Source organism: Hyperoodon ampullatus, assembly GCF_949752795.1.
Source record: "Hyperoodon ampullatus genome assembly, chromosome: 19".
NCBI lineage: Eukaryota > Metazoa > Chordata > Mammalia > Artiodactyla > Ziphiidae > Hyperoodon > Hyperoodon ampullatus.
In genome coordinates, this window is record NC_136932.1 from 16,842,358 (window position 1) to 16,858,975 (window position 16,618).

The window sequence follows — 16,618 nt, forward strand, 5'->3', positions numbered from 1 at the left end:
GAGACAAACAACCATAGTACCATCCCACTGGGAATTTCTGATCTCAAGTAAACTATAGTAGCACACAGAGATATTGACAGTACCGTAAGTTAAACTAAGGAGTATTTACATTAAGTATAAACAGCAGACAATGACCCCAGTCCTTTCTGAAGCCACACACCGAGAGCCTCTGGCCTTCCTGGCTACTTTGAAACACTCAGAGCTACAACCAGAGTGAGGCAATTATGACTTTGCCCTACAACACACACATTTAGAGTTGCAAAAATTTTAAATAATGGTTTTCAGGGATTGAGCAATTTTTTAGATGGTTACATTTTTACATGATGACAGCACACAAACACTGTTTCCTCCAAGAAGTCTCATCTGGGCTAGTTAGGGAGAATAAGTAGAGGAGATAAGTCATGCTCAGCTAACACAGGTGGCCCAGAAAGTCTGCCTGGGAGCACCCCCAAGCTGCTTGGAGGACAGGCAGTCTGGACAGACATGACGACAGCTGCTGGGGGTTCTCAAGTCACACCTTGATGACCCCAGGCGAGAAAGCATCTGTCCTCTGAAACCCCTCGGTGGCTCGGAAGCCCATCCGCTGAGTCCCCCTCATCCTCCTGTCTGCACCCACTGCCTTCTCGTTAGTCTGCTTGCTTCTTCCCAAACAGGAGGTGCCAGGGTGAGAATGACAGGGTCGATGGACTGATGACCGAGATCATCCAAACGGAAAAGGAAACCCATTCATGAAAAGGAGAGTTGACGTCAGGGAGTGGTGGGCTGCTGCCCCTGATAGTGGGGCTGCTCTCCCAGGCAGGAAACACCAGGAAATCCTGAGCCAAGGGCCCGTGCCTCACTGCCTGTGATTCACTCCCTGGACCGAAAATCACACCAGTGTAAGAGGAAGGCCCCTCCTTCCAGAGCTTGCTTTGTGAGCGAGGGTCTTCCAGCAAGCACCCAGAAGAGGACCTGGCACCAGAAGCCGACTCATTCATGCTGGTTTGGTAAATGCATGCATGGCAGGAGGTGTGAGCTCTGGAGCCTCCCGGCTGCAGGAGGGAACCAGCCAGTTTGTGCTTTTCCACCAAGGGTGGGGCGACGGTGGTTTGGCCTCCTGGGATTTTACTGACCTGCTGCCACAGATCACTTTGCAAATGTGGCAGCTCACAGAGCCCTCGGTCTCCCCTCAGGCCATCAGCCCTTTTCCTGCCTTCATTCTCCCTGGGATATGCTCTCCCCACTGAGCTGTTACCCTGATCTTTTCCAGCTCTTGATACTCTTCCTCCCCAAAACTAAGACCTAACCCCAGTCCTCCCTGGCATGAGACAGGCTTCTGTTCCCCCAGAGCAGAGATTGCCAAATGTTGTCTTAAAGGGCTCAGTGGTAAATATTTCACACGTTGGGGGCCAGTCTCAGTGGCAACTACTCAAGTCTGGTGCAAAAGCCACAAGCAGTAGAAATGAGTGTGGTTGTATTTTCAATAAAACTTTATTTACAAAAGCATCCTGCCAGCCCTGCACCATAGTTTGCCAACATCTGTTTCAGAAAATGGCTTTTCCCTAGGCTGCAGCAGTGGACCTGGCATGGGCCCCACCGGGCTTGTATGGCCCTAAAACAGGGAGAGATGAGGTCTTCTGGCACCAGGGACCTGAGAAAGTTGGAGTTGCGGGTTGTGAAGAACAAACTGGCCAAGCACTGAGTTCAAACCAGCAACCTCGCTGGTAGGGGTGGAGAAGCGGTCAAGGTTCTTGCATTTGTCATTTAAACTTTTCAGTGTCAAAAATCTTGTCATCTGCAAAACAAAATACCTATTGCTCAATGGCTCCCTTGCCACAAAGAGGCCCAGGATAATCTGGCATTTCATCAGCAAGAAGTCAGAGCCCAAATTTCTGGAAATGCCTCCTGGGCAGAGCAAGCCAGTTTGCTTCTCTGTCCCGGTGAGAGATAAATGCAGCTCTCAGCTTCAGGGGAATCTCAGCCTCTTGTGGTGTGGCAGGCAGCCAGCGCCACCCCAACCAGGAGCTGCGGGCCTCCTTGTGATCCAGCAGCCCAGCCCGTGGGGAGACACGGCGGCCCGTGGCCAGTTATGTCCCAGGGAATCCCAGGCTCCCCGGGAGCCACTTGGGTGGCGGAGGTGAGCTGCTGGGGGTGGGGGGCTTCCTGGCAAAACCCCACCCTGCCCCACCTTCCTCTGCTTCTCCCTGCCCAGCCCTCACGATGCTTTGAAGCAACAGGCTAGGTGTGCCCCAGGACTGGCACCAGAGTCTCCAGCACGACAAGTCTCCTTGTTGAGATGAGGCCAAATCAGACCAGGCCCCAGCAGGTGGGAGAAGAGGCTCCGGACTCCCAGGCTCAGGCTTGATTTACTTCCAGTCTCCTGGAAGTTAGGAAAGAGACTCAAAGGAAATCCCCCAAAGTCAATTGTCCTTCTTCCCCCTTAGCCTAGAGAGGCGGGAAGACAGAAGCCAGGTAGAGTTGCCACATCCACGCCTGCAGCTCCTGGCAGGAGGGGAGTGGGGGGAGGGCAGCCATCCTGGGTGGTGGGCTGTGCTGAGCTGGAGAGCCCAGGTCCCAGCTAGAGGGCCCACCAGACCTGCCAGATTGTTCCCCCAAAGCCCCCAATTCAAATGTGGATGTGAAATTGCCAGATTTTTAAATGTTGTCTCAAAAATGTTAAATTCTGTACAGGTCAACCAATGCATCTGTGGGCTTCGTTCAGCCTGAAACTCACCACTTCACAGGCATCTTTTGATCTGTAAAAAAAAAAAAAAAAAAAATGCCCCAGATACCACAGGAGGAAGGGTAACTGTAGAAGGTCACAGTTCATCTGTACCTTTTGCCTTTTGAATGTTGAACCTTGAGGCTGTCCTGCCTGTTCGTGAAACATCTTTTCGCTTTACAAAGTTCCAGAAGTCAGAGGTTGTGCCTGACCCACCTCCCACGGTAGAATGGAGTAGAATATTCCATCTTCTCTGCTCATAGCTGCCTCAGGTTGAGCTCGGAAGCTGGGGACTAAGGCCTTTAGTGGGTGGGAGAGTGAGAAATGAGACAGAAGTGGACAGTGGGAAAGATGCTTGGTGGCAGAGCCCAGGCGCCCTGATGCTGGTGGCGCACCTGTTGCGGACTCTGCTTGCTCCTAGCACCTACAAGGTGGGAGACGTGGGGAGGTGACCTCTCCAGACCTCGGCTTCCCATCACTCTGCACGTGTCCCTTCCTCAGGGGTTCCCTTCAGATGTCCCCCCCTATAGACTGGGTGTCCCCATAATATGCTCACACAGCCCCTGAAACTTCTCCTGCAGAGTACTTGGCACAGTCGAAATTAATTAATCATGACATCAACTGTGGGAGAACCTTGTACTTCTGGAAAGAGTCTAAGCTCCATGAGGGCCCAGAGTGATAAATTCCAAGCACCCAGACCAGTCTCTGACACATAGCAGGTGCTCAAAAGTTACCTCTTAAAGAAACGGATGAATGGGGACTTCCCTGGCAGTCCAGTATTTAAGACTCCACGCTTTCAATGCTGGGGACACGGGTTCGATCCCTGGTCAGGCAACTAAGATCCCCCATGTCGTGGGGCATTGTCAAAAAAAAAAAAAAGGAATGAATGAACGAATGGTTTTGTAAAGTAAGTCTTGCAGGAGCAAGAAGCGACTCTGAGTAGGTCCACTTACCCCAGAAATCTGGACTGCCACCAGCATTTTGTTTATAATTATCGGGGTCTTATGAAATCCTGGGCAGGGGGCAGTTCATGTACCCAGGTGAAGACACTCTGAACTCCACTCATGTGAGGCCAGGTGAGTGCAGCAGGGGCAAGAGGCAAGGTGGAAAGCAAGGGACTCGGAGAGCCAGCCCCCAGTGTCATACCTTAGAATCTCACCTCTGTCCCTCCTGGAGACTCCCACCTCCCACTCCTTCCGAGCCACTTCTCTGCCATCCCGGCTGGTTCCGGGCCTTGGGAGCCTGAGAGAGGATACATCACATCCCTTTGAACTTGTCCAAGAATCAGTGCGTGCCACTGTGTGCTTCAAATTCAGAGGAGCCAGGGACCTTCCTAGGGGTGTCACACACCTTGATGGGGAACTCAGGAGGTTTTCGTGGCAACCCTGCCACTGCAGGGAGCCTGAGTGCAGGCCCAGGAGGTCAGTTCAGATGCTGCGTGCACGCCCGGGGAGAAAGGATGAGCAACACCTGACCCAGGAGGCTGGTAGGTCGAGGGCTGCCCACTGCCGTGCTCCAGCAGCCAGCCCATCTGGCTACTGTGGGGCAAGCCGGACCCTTGCATCCACCTGGCCCCCCACCCATCCTGGCTCTCCAAGGACATCTGGAGCCCAGGAGCCTGCCTCCATCCTCACCCCCCTGCCGGCTCTCCCTCTCGGGGCACTGCCACTTCAGCTCCAGGCGCAGGGCCAGGCCTCATTTGCATTACAGCCCAGATGGTTCACCACAGCCTCGCTTCCCAGAACTGCCCGCTACCCCGGTGTCTGTTCCCGGGCGCAGGAAAGGGCACGGGTGCGTGCACAGTGGCCGCTTCAGAGCAAACAGAGACTATTCCCATCCCAGCTCAGGACAGAGCAGGGTTGGTCCGTTTGGGGTCAGGGGAGATAACTGGCTAGATGCTAACGCCCCTCCTTTTCTACCCCCGACTCGGAACTTGGAACAGATGTGGATTCTTCTTCGAGCCGGTGGAAGAAACTTCTCTCCCCTCCCAGATACCCCCACACACACTTCGTACTCTCCAGGCCCTCCTAGAGTCACCCTCCCACCCCCTACCCCCTACCCCTTACTCCCTCTGTGGGTGGAGGACTGGGGCCCCCGGGCAGGGGTCTGAGCTCAGACCCAGCCCGAGTGCCAGAAGGGAGAGGAATCTGAGAAGGCAGGGTGGGTAAGTGGGTGGGTTGGTAAAGTGTTTTCTTTCCCTCCCTCGGCACTTTTTCTGGGAAATGCCAGAGGCCAGCTGGGCCTGGAATGTCAGAAGGAACTCCTCCACTGCTCACAGACATCTGAGCCATAAACCTTTTCATTAGCTCTGCCGCCCCTCCCGGCAGAAACAAAGGCCTGCAAACTGGAATGGCTCTTCCGGCTGCGGGCCATTGTCCAGGCCTCCCCCGCCCGCCCCTCAGGATTGTCTAAAGCAGGAGAGAGGGAGGTCGGGGTCAGCCTGGGATGCGACCCTCGGACCTTTCCTCCTGCACAGGAAAGGTCAGCCCTGCCATTGCCCTGCGGCCAGCAGTCCTGGTGGGCAGGGGCTTCAGCTAAGAGGGGCTAAGATGCCCAAGGAAGCCCAGCCCTGGGAGAGACTCACTGGGGCAGCGAGGGGCAGGGCTTCCAAGAGGTCAAGTGAGACACTCCCCGCATCTTCTCCAAATTGTCCAAGAGAAAGGGGGGCAGGAGAGGAGAGACCTCATTGCCTCCTGCCTATTTCCTGTAACCATCGGCACTAGCCTAGAAGCTCCAGAGGGAAGGAAGCACAGTCTTTTCCCCACCATTGTATCCCCAGGCTTCCCCAACTAACTGGCATGTAGTAGAAGCACAATCAACGTGGGATAAGTAATATCAGGCCACCGGGCAGTTGAACCCAGGGTGCCTCCATCTCTATCTGCTGTAGGAAGCCCATCAGTCTTGAGACAGAGGGAGGCCTTGGGCTTGGTGTTGAGCAACTCCTGTGGTCTGAGGCCAGTCTCCTAACCCATCTGGCTGCAAAGCCACCAAACAGAACAATGGCACCATTAGTGCCCACGCCCAGGCTGGCCCCGGAGGCTATGGAGATCATGCGTGCAAGGATGGGACCTTGTGATCACCAAGACGTGCCAGAGCTTCCTGCGACCATCCCACAGGCACCAGCATTCCCATCTAAGAGGCTTGGGCAAGAGCTCATCATCTGTCACACACCATGAGTAAGTGAAGCCCCACGGGCCGCTGAAACCGCTGTGTACTTCCCCCCCATCATGAATGAATGTCTTTATTATCTTTATGACCAAGCACCTTTGCCTGGAAATGGGATTCTGACTTCATAAGAAATTCTGCAAAGGGAGAGATTCTGAAAAGGCAGGAGGCTCCTAAATCCCTTAGCCAGGGAAACAGCGTGGAGGGGCAGAGGGGCCAGACCTGGATGATGGTTTCTCACCTCTACCCATCCCCAGCAGACAGGGAAAGTGCCTTAGGTCAGGTCTGCCCTGGTCTGGGCATCTCTCTTGCCTGGAAGAAGGTGTCTGGGAGTGTGCCCTGTATTGTCTCGATCTCTCCTCCCTGACTTCTCCAGCAAAGTTTGAGTCTTCACTCCCTTTGTCTTCTGATTAGCAGGCCTAATATTCTCCACCAACCACACAGGGGCTTCTATACCCTCCTTCCCAGCTAAACAGCCGCTCTTGAGCCCTTCAGGGAAAACACCAAAAGCTACTCGAGAAGAAAGCAGTCAGTAGTATCTAAAAATGATGGAAAACAGAAGTCAACACAATCCCTTACTTTAAGAGCCATTGAGCACTTTCTATGTACCAGTTTCTAGGCTTCCATAGGAAAAAAAAAAATCAACTATAGTCCTTTTCCTCTAGGTTATCAGTGGATGAGTAGGGCATGTTTTTCAGCATAGAAAGAGCTGGAAGTTTAGACTGATCTCTGTCAAATCTCAGAGGAAAAGTAGAAATCAGCCAAGGTGTACAAGGTAGTTCCACCCAGAGGGAAGCAAACATGCAAAGACCCAGGCCTGGGGAACGTTTTGGACACAGCCTGGAGCTCCATGTAGCTGGAGCTTGAAGTGTCAGTGGGGCAGAGGCAGCTGATGAAGCTGAGAGGAAGCAGAGAGCCTTAGACATATACTCACTGAGAGGTTTGGGTCACCACAAAGGCAGTGGGGACCCCCTGGAGATATTAGAAAACCAAAGGGAAACTTGGTGACTGGCTGAACCGTTTGAAGACAAGCAGCTTTTTGGAATATATCTTATATAGGAGATATATAGCTCTCCAAAACATAAAGCCATTTATAGCCATATGCATCTCCTAGTAGCCCAAGCTGCAGCAGCTCAGCCCTCCTCTCCTCCCTCTCCCCAAAGACTCCTCAGTGCTTTCAAAATAATTACAGCTAACATAAATTGAGCATTTAATATGTGCAAGGCACTGTTCTAAGCATTTTGCATGCATTGGCTCAGTCCTCACAACCACCTGATGAAGTAGGTACTATTATCAGCCCGTTTTACAAATAAGGAAACTGAGGCACAGCTGGGAAAGTCAGTGGCCCAAAGTCATACAGCTACTGGGTTGTGGAGCCCGGACAGCAGTTCAGTCTCCTGAGTCAGTATGCAGGGAGCCCTGCCCCTCTCCAGCAGGACAGCTTCTTTCCGGCCCCTGGGCATGCATGATGACCCTGCCCCTCCTCTCTGCTCTTTAAATCATCCAGGTACTCTTGGGCCCACTCTATGCTCCCCGACAGTCATGCAGCCTTTGCTCCTGGCCCTTGGCAGAGCCCTGGCTCACTTAGGTACCGTGCTGTTGACATTAGGACTTACCTATTTCAGAGCTATGAGTCTCTCCAACCAGACCGGGGAATGCCAAGCTCAGGGGCTGTTACTTCCTCCTTATCTCTCCCGCCCCCATTTCTGACCCCCTCTCCGCCCAAGAATGAATTATCACAGTCTCATAGGATCATAATTACAACCACTTCTTTCTCATGATGCTCAACACTTGGGGGTCCCATGTCCCCTCACCTCCCCTGTATCCCTGCAGGATTCACCCAGCACTTCTGTGTTCCCAGTGCTTTGCCCCATGCCTGGCAAAGGTAGGCACTCAATGAGGGTTTTTGGAATGGATGAATGAATCTAACTTGTGTCAGAGCCTTATAACTTACAAAGCAGTTTCTCATCCATTAACTCAAGGGCTATTCCTTGTGAGTCTTCCTTGTCCTCCACGGGGCTCAGCACAGAAGTGGATGGTCATGGTGGCAGCCTCCTAAGCAATGGATGAGAAAAAGAATGAACTCCTGACTCTACAGAGAAAGAGAATCCATTTCATTAGCCCGCAAGTATCTGGAGGGCAAAGACTAGGTCTTATTCGTCATTATATTTCAATGCCCAGCACAATGTCTGGTACATAGAGTCCAATATTTGTGAAATGTGTTGAATAAATCAATTTCCCCCGCTGCAGAAGTAACAAGACTTCCTCCTGACTACCGCTCTCCTAACAGAATCCAAAGGGAGAACTGGACTGAATTACATCCATGTCTAGCACATTTTGATGTGCAGAATCTTTTCTTGTCTTTTTAATGTCAGATCTCTGATGGGAAAAGATTATTATTCCTACTTTACGGATGGCAAAGCTGAATTCCAGAGAGACTGGGTGTCCTGACCACATCTCACTTAGTCCCCTGACATCTGTGGGGGAGAGAAGTGATGGCACAGACCGAAGACACAGCGGCAAGTTGGGGGCACAGTGAGCTGCCTATCAGCTCCTAGAGAAGCAAAGGAGCCAGGTCTCTGAGTTCTAAACCCCCGAGAATCTCTCCCTTCCTTTCTGACTCCTTATCTTCTGTGGTATGGCATCTGGGAAAAGGGCAGCGTCCACAGCTCTCAGCCCCTGCGTCCTGAGAGCTGACAATCTAAGTGCCACTTAAGCTAGTTCTCAGGTGTCTCCAGCACCCCACTGCCTGTTTGGGGACAGATGGCAAAATTTTCCATCCTTTGTAAAGCTGGCCCTGGTTAGCTCAGACCACCCACATCCACGCCGACGTGACCAAGAACAGGTCCGTTGTTCACCTCAATCACCTCCTCTTCTCACCCCCGGGGAGAGATCGGGCCCCGACACTCAGAGGAGGCGCACATTCTAGGCGATCCCGGGCTATCTGAAAGCGGGCTGAACTGAAAACTGCTTTCCGGAAATCCTCCACTGCTGGACTTTTATTCCCAGGTCTAACTCCAGACTGTGATGTGAATTCTCCTCGGTCCCCCGAGAAGGTTCCCCCCGCCCCAGCTCCTGAGCCAGCCTCCCCACCGCCCCTTCGGGTTCCCGTTCCAGGGCTTGGGCGGGGGGTGGGGGTGGGGGGTGAGCGAGCAGCACCAAACTCCGCTCCAACTAGCAGACCCCAGGGCGCCCTCTAGCGGACGCGGGGCGCGGGGTGGGGCCATCGCTCGCCCTCGGGCCAGTCCCGCCGCGTTAAGAGCACCTGGCCGGACCCACACCTCACCTCGCAGGTTTGGAGACCCAGAAGTGCGAAAGCGGTTGTTCTTTGCGTTTGTGTTTTTTTGGTGGTGGGAGGCGGCACCCGTGTTGCGTCGGCAAAGAACCTAGCAGTGGGCCGATGGGCTGAGGCCGGACGGCAGCCACTCAGGCTGCGTCCCCTCCACCCTTAGGACTCCCGGCTTCACCTCGGGGACATGCCCACAGGTGACTGTCGCGCATCCCCACCCCCCTGGGCTCCCAGGTCCGGTCCCAGTTTCGCGGCCCGGCCTTGGGGTGTCCCCAGTTCCCCTGAGGCAGGCATGGGCCTCCTGGGGCGCGGGAGGGGGGTCTCCCCGCGAGGTCCGAGAAAAGGGAAGGGGAGCCGGGAGCCTCTCCCGCTCGGCCTCCTGGAACTGCCCGCGCTCCGGGAGCGGCGCCCCCGCCTCTGCCAGAAACTGGCCTTCTTAGAAGGGAGGGGGAAAGTGTGAATGAGAAGTTGGGGGCGGAGCGCGCGCGGGGGAGGGGCCGCTGCCAGGAACGCGCCGCCGGGGCTGGCGCCTAGCCCGCCGGCCGCCCCGGCTGCCTCGCGTTGCGCTTTGTCTCTGCGCGCGTCTCTGCGGGTCTCTGGCCCTGCTCGCGGCCCGCCCTCGGTCGCCCGCGGCCCCTCCCTCCCATCCGCGCACAGCCTTTCATTGCTGCGAGTAGTGACTAAACATTACAAGAAGGCCGGCCGCGCAGTTCCAGGAATCGGGGGGCGGGGCGCCGCGGCCGCGTATATACCCGCGAGCGCGGCCTCAGCGCCGGCTCCGACTCGGACTCCCCGCGCCGCCGTCGCCGCCGCCGCCGCCGCGACTCCGGCCCCGCACACCGCCCGCCCGGCCCAGCTCCCGCCGCGATCCCTCGCCTCGCCCCCGCCCGGCCAGCCCGGGGGCGCGCAGGGGGCAGGGCGGGCGTCCCGGCGAAGCCCGAGGGACGCGCGCGCGAGGCCCCTTTGTGGACTTCACGACCGCCAACATCTGGGCGCAGCGCGGGCCACGGCTGGCCACCGCGCCGCCGCCGCGCCTTGGGGACCGTAGGAGGGGCAGCCCCAAGGCCAGAGACTTCGGTTTGGGACCAGGTAGGAAGGAGGGGCGCGGCGTGGAGGGGGGGGGCGGTTCGCTAGTCCCGGGAGCTTTTCCCGGTTTCCCCTCCCCTTCCCGGGTCATTCCCGGCAGGGAGGGGACGAGATAGGGGGCAGAGCGGATGGAAGCCGGAGATCCCAGGTTCCCGGAATACCCAGGCTGGGGCCCTCGGGCTTCTCGTGTCCCCTCCCTACCCCCATGCCTCGGATTTCTTTCTCCGTCCCTGCCGCCCGGGGCCACCGGACTGAGCGGCGCCCAGAGCGTCCCGGGAGCCCTTCTCCCGCTCCCCACCCCGGCCACTCTCCGGGAGACCCAACTTCCGCGCCCGAGTTTCCCACTCGGCGCCTTCCCAGTGCGCGCTGGGGAAAGGGCTGCCTGGAGGCGGGGGCTGGGCGGGCTCCGTGGGCTGTCTGGGTCGGAGCGAGGGCCCAGGCGAGCGCCTCCGGGGCAGCTGGTGTCCCGGCCGCTCGGCGGAGGCAGGGGAGCCGGGGTGGGCCGGGCGCGCTGGAGGGTTCCGGGTACTCACGCGGCGCGCGCCTTCCTCCCCGCAGCCCCCCGGGATGCGGTAGCGGCCGCTGTGCGGAGGCCGCCGAGCAGCTGCAGCCGCCGCCGCGCAGATCCACGCTGGCTCCGTGCGCCATGGTCACCCACAGCAAGTTTCCCGCCGCCGGGATGAGCCGCCCCCTGGACACCAGCCTGCGCCTCAAGACCTTCAGCTCCAAGAGCGAGTACCAGCTGGTGGTGAACGCAGTGCGCAAGCTGCAGGAGAGCGGCTTCTACTGGAGCGCCGTGACGGGCGGCGAGGCGAACCTGCTGCTCAGCGCCGAGCCCGCCGGCACCTTCCTCATACGCGACAGCTCGGATCAGCGCCACTTCTTCACGCTCAGCGTCAAGACGCAGTCGGGGACCAAGAACCTGCGCATCCAGTGCGAGGGGGGCAGCTTCTCGCTGCAGAGCGATCCTCGGAGCACGCAGCCAGTGCCCCGCTTCGACTGCGTGCTCAAGCTGGTGCATCACTACATGCCGCCCTCCGGCGCCCCCTCCTTCTCCTCGCCCCCAACTGAACCCTCCTCCTCGCCCCCAACTGAACCCTCCTCCTCGCCCTCCTCCGAGGTGCCCGAGCAGCCGTCGGCCCAGCCGCTCCCGGGGAGCCCCCCCAGGAGAGCCTATTACATCTACTCGGGGGGCGAGAAGATCCCTCTGGTGTTGAGCCGGCCCCTCTCCTCCAACGTGGCCACTCTCCAACATCTCTGTCGGAAGACCGTTAATGGCCACCTGGACTCCTATGAGAAAGTCACCCAGCTGCCTGGGCCCATTCGGGAGTTCCTGGACCAGTACGATGCCCCCCTTTAGAGAGCAAAGGGCAAGGGTAGGGGCTAGGGGCCCGGGTCCCCTCTCCTCCATGGCACATGGCATAAGCACAAGAATCCAGCCGTGAGAGTCCTGCAGCTCTGGGTGAGCTAGGGGGCGGACAGGCCCCGCCCTCCGGTCCTTCCCCCGCAGAACTGGGCGGGTGGTACCTGGAATGTGTTTGAGGGGAGGGGGAGAGCCACCTGAGCGCCCCTCCCCAACGCCAGCTTCTCCAGAGGAGCCGGCTGGCCCAGGGGGACCACAGCAACGACCTCAGTGGATTCTCTCTCCTCTCCCGCTTTCTCGAACCCCCTGCGCTTCCAAACAGGGGACACTGCGGGCGTGTTGAACTGGTGAGAACTGCCGGGGAATCTTCGAACTTTCCAACGGAACTTGTTTGCTCTTTGATTTGGTTTAAAACAGAGCTTTAAACCTGAGCAGGTCGCGGGCCTGGAAAAGGGTGGACGAGAGAGAGGGCGCCTCAGGGGCCCAGGGCTACCGGCTGGCCAAGGAAACGGTCACCCCCATCGCGCAGCCCAGGTGAGGAGGGTGGCTGCCTGCTCCACCTCTGGCACTGGGGAGAAGGGCAAGGGGTGGCCTGAAGGGGAACTTTCCACTCCCCCCTCTTCCTCCCCCGTCGGGTAGCCACCAGAAACACAGGTCCTAGAGTCCATCTAATGCGGGAGAGCCCAGGGCCCTTCCCCCGTTTTAAGGGGGGAGTGGCATTTGGAAGGGGATGGACGGCTGGTCAATTCTTCTTTCCCCACCCATGCTATACCTTTCGGCACCTGGGGGATGGGGCTGGAGGAGATGGAGGAGATGAGCCACCTTTGACCCCAGATCCTGGACAGAGAAGATGGGGGATTCTACTTTGTGCCTCCTGACTATATCTGGCTAGGAGATTTGCCTTAAATGCTCCCTGTCCCATGGATAGGGACTGGCACACAAGAAGCCACATACTCAGCCAATCCAAGCAGAGGCCAAGAGATTCTCAGAGGGGCATACACCGGCCACACACCATTTGGCGGAGGAGGTCGGAGATGGATGGGGGGGTGGGCAGAGATCCATGCCTTCCACCTGAGCGCAGGAAGAATGGCAGCCCAGTTGGTACTGGCCGGCCAGTGGTGCCTGGGCTCTGGCCAGAGCAGAGCCACCAGGCTCCACAGCGCCCCAGACCCTGCACAGCCCTCCCTCCTCACCCTGGGGGACTGGCACAGGCAGGAAGTCATCGAGAGGCCCTGCCACCCAGCTGCTCCCGCTCTGCAATAGCACTGATCAGTGAAAACTTACAGGAATGTAGCGGGGATGGAATTACCTGGAACTGTTCTTTTTTGGGGAAAACTAAACACACAAAGTTTTCTGTGTCAGGTATTGGGCTGGATGGGGCAGCTGTGTGTTGGGGTGTTTGGTTTTTTTTCCTGTTATTTTGTTTGGGTTTCGTTTTTGTTTTTTAATAATGTTTACAATCTGCCTCAATCACTCTGTCTTTTATAAAGATTCCACCTCCAGTCCTCTCCCCTCCCCCCACCCAGGCCTTCGAGGCTGATAGGAGATGCTTGAAGAACTTAACAAAATATCAATCCAAGTCAAACTTTGCACATATTTATATTTATATTCAAAAAAGAAACATTTCAGTAATTTATAATAAAGAGCACTATTTTTTAATGAAAAACCTGACTTGAGCCTTTCTCCCCCGCCCCTTCTGCCTTGCTTGCTCTTTCACCCACACCTACACTCTACATCAGAGGGCGGTGGCTCTACCGCCTTGCTGCCCTGGCGCTCCTTGTGATGGAATCAAACTCGGCTTCACGTCACTGACAAGCTAAGGCAGCCACCTAGACTGTACCGAGATGGGTAATTCCTGCTAGTCTGATTCAGATCTGACCAGAATATGCAAAGCAAGTTCGAAGGAAGCGCTTCAAAGGGCTTCAGGGAGTATAAGCTGAGCTGTGGTCAAAGCTTTTAGAGGCTCCAAGCTATTAGAGACGCTGGGCTCCTTGGCAGGGAGGTGTTCCGAGAAAGCCCAGACTATGGGGTCCTGGCGGTGACCCGTGACCTCAGCACAGCGGGGTCCATGGGAGGTGGGGGGAGGGGGAGTCCCGATGCAAACCCTGCATGCAGTGGGGCCCTCCCCAGGAGTAGGAGCCCCAGCCTGAGAAGTGGATGGGGCCACATGCCTCCCAATAAGAGCAGCCATCTATTCACCTATTTTCAGCCACTCCCACCCTCCAGGCACTCAGAGACCACCTGGGTTGGTGGTCACCTTCCCAGCCACCCCCACGAGGCTGGTGTTATCACCGCATATTCTCAGGCCCAACTGTGTGCTCCATGGGAGCGGGGACTTGGACTGGTCACTTCCGATGCCTAGAACGGTGCTCAGTAAATATTTGTTGGCTGAGTGGGGGCAGCATCTCGGGTTCACGGAGGTTAAGCAACCTGCCCAAGGACACACCTCTTGGGAATGTGGGAAAGACACAGGTTAGGAATCCGGTAGCCTTTGATTTTTCCAAAGCCCAGGAACTCTCTCTGCTTCCCTTAAGTAAGCACAAAGTATATGCCCGGGGTTGCCCCTAGGTAGGTCCCCCCTGCAAAGTCAAGGGTTGGTAACCGCCCCACCGCCCCCCCCCCCAGTCGGCACTAGGGTTCTGCTAAAAAGACAAACTAAAAGTGCCTGCTCTGTGACATTTTCCTTCCATGCTGGATCAGTGTTCTCCCCAAGTCAGGGGCCCCATCCCCTCCTCTGCCTCAGATGCCTGAAACAAATGCCAGAGCCCTCTTCCTGGCCCCCGATAAGCTGCTCAGGAATCAGTGTCCAAAAGGCAACTGAGAGTAAATAAACAAAGTCGTTTTTCTTTCCCATTTCCTGGACTTTTGGGGAAAATAACCTAAAGTGACGAGAAAGGGCCAGGCCAGGCGTGAGACCGCTGAGTAGACAGAGCACGTTAGGAACCACACCAGAGAGACTACCACCTCTGGAACTGGGAATGCAGACCCAGGCAAGGTCACCTTCCCAGAGCACAGGGTCAGGTAAGGGGACCCAGTGGGGCCTGGCTCCCCAGCGCCTCATAGGAGGACGAGAGCCCGGGAGACTTTTGGTAGGCTCTTCCCCACCCCACCATCTGCTGGCCTGACAGCCTCGATGGAACCTTGGAACCCAGAGCACACGAAGGCCCCGTCCTTGGCCCAGAAGGCAGCTGTTTAGCCAGGATGTCTAGTGTTTAGAGGGTGCTAACGAAGGGGCTTGCAGGGGGGAAGTGGCTCTCCCTACCCCTTGGAGTTGGAACTCAGAGGCAGAAGACCCCTGACTCCTTTCCCTCGCTGCCCACCCCACACTTCTTCCTTCCCATAGGTCTCTCCATTTTCAGACCACAGACCGGACCAACCTTCTTGTTTGCAGACAAGTCAAAGTGACTCCCAGAGAAGGACAGCAACTTACTGGACTTCACACAGCAAGCTATCGGCAACATCAGGACAAGAATCTCTCAGACTGGTCTGCTCACCAGCACTTGTCCCTGTTTTCCCTCCTCATACCAACCCGTGTTGCAGAAGTCTTTCTGTACTTCTCAGTCCTTTCAGAGGCAGACACCGCTCCTCCAGAGGACTTTGTGGGCGACCCTCTGTCCTGGCCGCCAGAGGAGGGGTGCGCCTGGTTCCCAGATTTGCTAAGAAGCGTCCTGCAAGGCATAGGGAAAATACTTTGCGGCTTGAGCCTCAAAGGGGGTTAAGCCCAGCTGGGGGCCCCTGGCCAACAGAAAGGGAGGAGATGGAGCTCCCCAGACCGTGGGCCCTATTACCCTGCTTCAAGCGCTGTAGGAATCCACCCCCAAGAGGTCCTTAACCTCTCCCCGGTGGTGCTGTCTTTGGGCAGGCCTCCTGATGAGTTAGAGCCAGGAACGGGAACTCTGAGGCCTGCTCTGGGGGAGGGAAGGAAGGAGGCCACAGACAGGGGAGCTGGAGATGGAAAATAAGCGGGCACGTGTGTCCTAGTCTAAGGATGTTTGGGAGGGGGCACTGCCGGAGTACCAGGCAGAGAGAGAGGGCAGAGTCAGATAGCCACAAAGGGAGTCTAAGCTGAGACAGAAGCCTGCGGGGTGGGGGACAATGTGCACAGGGGCGGACCGGGAAGACCGAGGCCGAGGTGGGAAGAACCCGATCCCGGGCGCACCTTCCCGCGCCGCGTCCCGCCTCCTCCATATCGGGCGGCCGCCGGGCGAGCGGGCAGGCGGGCGCGTCGCTCTGGAGGCCGGCCTCTGCCAGGAAGAGTCACTTCCCGGACACCGCGGGAGCCCTGACGGAGCTATGCGAAGAATGTACGCGCGGAGCCTGGCGGGTGGCATCTCCCGGCCCCGCGCCGCCGCCGCCGCCGCCGCCGCCGCAGCGGCCCAGCCGAGAGTGAGCTCGGAGGGCAGGCCCCGCCGCCCGCCACGCCCCCGCCGCCCGCGGAGCGGTCGCCATGGCAACGGAATTACAGGCGCAGAGTGCTGTTTATTCTCAGACGAGTGCCAGGAAATTCGGCCGGGAGGTTGCCAGGCGCACCTCCCTGGGGTGGGGGGCGGGAGAGGGAGGAGAGAGGATGGACCGGCGCGCCCGGGGCTCCTGGGGGTAGAGAGGGAGGGAGGGAGGGAGGGAGGCAGTCCTTCGTCCCTGGGGGTCACTGACCCCTCCGAGGGGAGGCTGCTCAGAAAACCCTGACTCTTTGCCGGCCATGAGTGGATCAAGTTTTCCCAGGGGAGCCGAGATCCCCCTCCAGGCCGGCAGTCCCTCTCCCCCAGACCACTGTCCTTGGAGCCCCCCAGCCCCTGCCTGTCAGTCACTCATTCACTGACTCATTCATTCATTCACTCAGCGGGTACCCATTAACACATCCTGTGTGTCAGGGGATTAAGTGTGAACAAGACAAGGCCCTGCTCCTCCTGCTCTCCAGAGATTTAGTGGAAGTGACAGACACTAGTTAAAATGTAAATAAAGTGAACAGTCTGCTATTTGTGCCGCAAAGACTCATCTTTAAGTCACATTTCCA

General features: G+C 57.2%; 1 protein-coding gene across 1 annotated transcript; it reads left to right on the top strand.

Moving 5' to 3' along the window:
• Positions 1-10,887: 10,887 nt before the first annotated feature.
• SOCS3 (suppressor of cytokine signaling 3) lies at positions 10,888-11,601 on the top strand (the record flags this gene model as incomplete). Its single annotated transcript, XM_079725734.1, has 1 exon — positions 10,888-11,601. One exon carries the CDS (start codon positions 10,888-10,890, stop codon positions 11,599-11,601), a length of 714 nt encoding a protein of 237 aa, XP_079581860.1.
• Positions 11,602-16,618: the final 5,017 nt, after the last annotated feature.